A 3169-nucleotide genomic window follows, 5' to 3' on the forward strand; every position below is an offset into this window, starting at 1 on the left:
CTTTTATTTCCAAATATCGAGAGATGAGGAATTTGTGGGAGGTGAAACACCCTCAGTATTATGCTAAGCATGTGAGGAAGTCAACGCTGGAGAGACTTCTGGCCTTTGTCCAGGCGACCATCCCGGAAGCAACAATGGAGACATTGCTCAAGAAAATTGGGGGCTTGAGGAACATGTATAAGAGGGAGCATAAGAAGATCCAGGAATCAAGGAGATCAGGAGCATCAGCAGATGATGTTTATGTACCCAGGCTGTGGTACTACAATCAACTCCGTTTTCTGGATGACCAGAATGAAGCCAGGCCATCACTTTCAACCCTTCCCTCCACCCTTCCCTCCACCCTTCCCTCCACCCCAGCAGAGGCTGATGAGGAGCAAGCTGGGTCTTCCATCCTGGATGAACCAGATATGACCATCTGGAGTCAGGTAAATTATTTTAACAAATATTTACTGTACTAATATTAATGATGTTAACTGGATGTTATAATTGTCTAAAATAATTTGGCACTCAAAATTGGGTATACATATCAATTGACAGTAGTGGCTAAATATGTTTGGCACCTGCTTGAAATAATTATGGTGTCTGATTAGACTCTTTTATTAAAGAGAAGTATTCACATTGAATTTGCTATTCATGAGAAGCAAACTGTGTGTCATTGATGAAGCCAAAAAAATATACTCAAACTATTGTCCTTTTTTTATACACAGGATGAGTCCATCCAGGAGGAATGTGGGGAAAGTGGAAGGCAGGAGGAGACCAGGCCCATGGACAGCCTGGAGGAGGCCGGATTCACCATCATCCTGGAGGAGGCTGGGCCCAGTGTCAGGCAGGAGGTGGCTGCTCCCAGTGAGGTGGCTGCTCCCAGTGAGGTGGCTGCTCCCAGTGAGGTGGCTGGGCCAAGCGAGGTGGCTGGGCCCAGTAGAAGCCTGACCGAATCCCAAGTGCCTCCCCTCCACCTTCCCAAAAAAAGGGCCAGGAAGGGGATGGTCACACAGGACGCATCCCTGCGCCTCATGCAAGAGGCCACCCGTTTTTTAAAAAGCCCCCCCGAAGCGGAAGAATCCTATGGCTGCTACTTAGCCAGCAGGCTTCTTCAGATGGATTGGGAGCAGCGCCTCATTTGTGAGCGCCTATTTGGGGAAACAATCCATAAGGGGCTGCAGGGCACGCTAACACAAAACACCCAACTACATGAGGCAGCCCCCCCTCCTCCTCCTCCTCCTCCTCCTCCTCCTGCCACAACTGAAACACCAGAGCCACAGCCTCAAAAGAAGGCTACAGGGAAGGCTGCAGGGCAGCGTGGAGGAAAGGCTGCAGGGAAGAGAAGAAAATGATGACCTGGGTTCAGTCTGGTCTGACAGAAGACGCAGGCTGTTGTAGGACCACAGTCTGGGGACATCTAGATCATCTGCTGGTGCTGTTGATCTCTGGGATTCTTGGACCAGATTGTGCTCCCTCTTATATGGACTCCTCAAGATCCCAATTTTCTGGTACACCGACTTTTTCCAGCGTTGACTTCCTCTTTATTTTATTTTGACCATGAATAAATGGATATTTTTTGAGTTTAGCAAAAGACTTTATGTGTTTTCTTTGAAATCATTGATTTTACACACAATGTTAAATTAACAAGGGACAACAATCTCATTGAGTTTGAAAAAAAACACACCAAAAATACATTACTAATGTTAATAATGTTCAAGTGGTAAGTCTTGAAAATCCAAAAAATTACGTAACCAAAAACGGTGCTTTGGGTTAACTTTATCTAAAAACTAAAAAATAAACACTATAAAAAAAAAAAAAAATAATAATGGGTTCTTTGTGTTAACTTTACAAACCTAAAAAAAATAAAAAAAATTAAAAATAAAAAATAAAAAGGGGAAAAAGTATTATTAGTATGGAAACATTGTTTTAAAAAGGCATACTATATCATTCATGAGATCAAAGAGAAAAAGAATCCAGAAATCAGTTTGGGAGAACTCTGATTATGAACAGCAAAACACCTTCGTTCTTTAGAGCCTTCGTAAAGAAGAAATAAAATGCGCTGCATTGAACGATCACAGATTTTGCAGCGTGATGAATGTGCTACCTACAATACGAACACTAGTTTTACTAGACCGAGTGCTTCCGTTTAGTTTTTGCTTATGAGCATGCGTCGTTTTTTTGTCCGTCGGACTAGCATACAGACGAGCGGACTTCGGGGTCCGTCGTACTTACGACGTAAAGATTTGAAGCATGCTTCAAATCTAAAGTCCGTCGGATTTGAGGCTAAAAAAGTCCGTTGAAAGTCCGGAGAAGCCCACACACGATCGGATTACCAGCCACCTTTAGTCCGTCAGCGTCCGTTGGACTTTTGTAGACGAAAAGTCCGACCGTGTGTACGCGGCATTAGGGTCAGATTTGTCTGTCGCAATGTCGCAGTTCCACTAAAAATTGCAGATCGCCACCATTACTAGTAAAAACAGTAAAAAAAATAAAATGTCCCTAAATCGTTTCCCTATTTTGTAGACACTAAAACTTTTGTGCAAACCAATCAATATACTCTTATTGCAATTTTTTTACCACAAAATATGTAGCAAAGTGCATATTGACCTAAACTGATAAATCAATTTTCTTTTATATATATATATATTTTTTTTTTGGATATGTATTATAGCAGAAAGTAAAAATATATATATATTTTCAAAATTGTCTTGTATTTTTTGTTTATAGCGCAAAAAATAAAAACCGCAGAGGTGATCAAATACCATCAAAAGAAAGCTCTATTTGTGGGGAAAAAAAGGACATCAATTTTGTTTAGATACAACATTGCATGACTACGCAATTGTCAGTTAAAAGGACGCAGTGCCGTATAGCAAAAAATGGCCTAGTCATTAAGGGGGTAAATCCTTCCGGGCTGAAGTGGTTAAAGTGTATATAAATGGAAATATAAAAAAGTAGTACATTGCAGCTTACCAGGACTTACATGTGGCAGCTGCATTCGTTTTGTTTCTTCAGGCCAAGAACATTTTTAGAAAGTACAGAAAATACCTGCTGATCTTTAGCAGAAAAGCAATGTCATTGTCACTTCCTGTGAGATGAAAAGAAAGCACAATGTCCTTATATTTAGCCCCATTTACACTTGAGCGGTTTTCTGCTCATTTCCCTACACCTTACTACACCTGCAGAAAAC

At 41.3% G+C, this 3169-nt stretch overlaps 1 protein-coding gene across 2 annotated transcripts in view; it reads left to right on the top strand.

Annotated features, from left to right (window-relative positions):
* LOC141110093 (uncharacterized) overlaps positions 1-2298 on the top strand; it is a 3168-nt gene extending 870 nt beyond the window's left edge. Inside the window, exons 1-3 of one of the 2 annotated variants that reach the window (XM_073601314.1) lie at positions 1-425; positions 708-869; positions 906-2298. The exon at positions 1-425 is cut by the window's left edge and continues 870 nt beyond it. In XM_073601314.1, the coding sequence (XP_073457415.1) occupies positions 1-425; positions 708-869; positions 906-1334 (1016 nt within the window). In that variant the 3' untranslated portion in view covers positions 1335-2298. Of the gene's footprint in view, positions 426-707 lie in introns of both variants that reach the window. The other variant, XM_073601311.1, reaches the window with a different exon arrangement.
* The last annotated feature ends 871 nt before the right edge of the window (positions 2299-3169 follow it).

Source organism: Aquarana catesbeiana, linkage group LG10 (genome assembly GCF_042186555.1).
Source record: "Aquarana catesbeiana isolate 2022-GZ linkage group LG10, ASM4218655v1, whole genome shotgun sequence".
Classification (NCBI taxonomy): domain Eukaryota; kingdom Metazoa; phylum Chordata; class Amphibia; order Anura; family Ranidae; genus Aquarana; species Aquarana catesbeiana.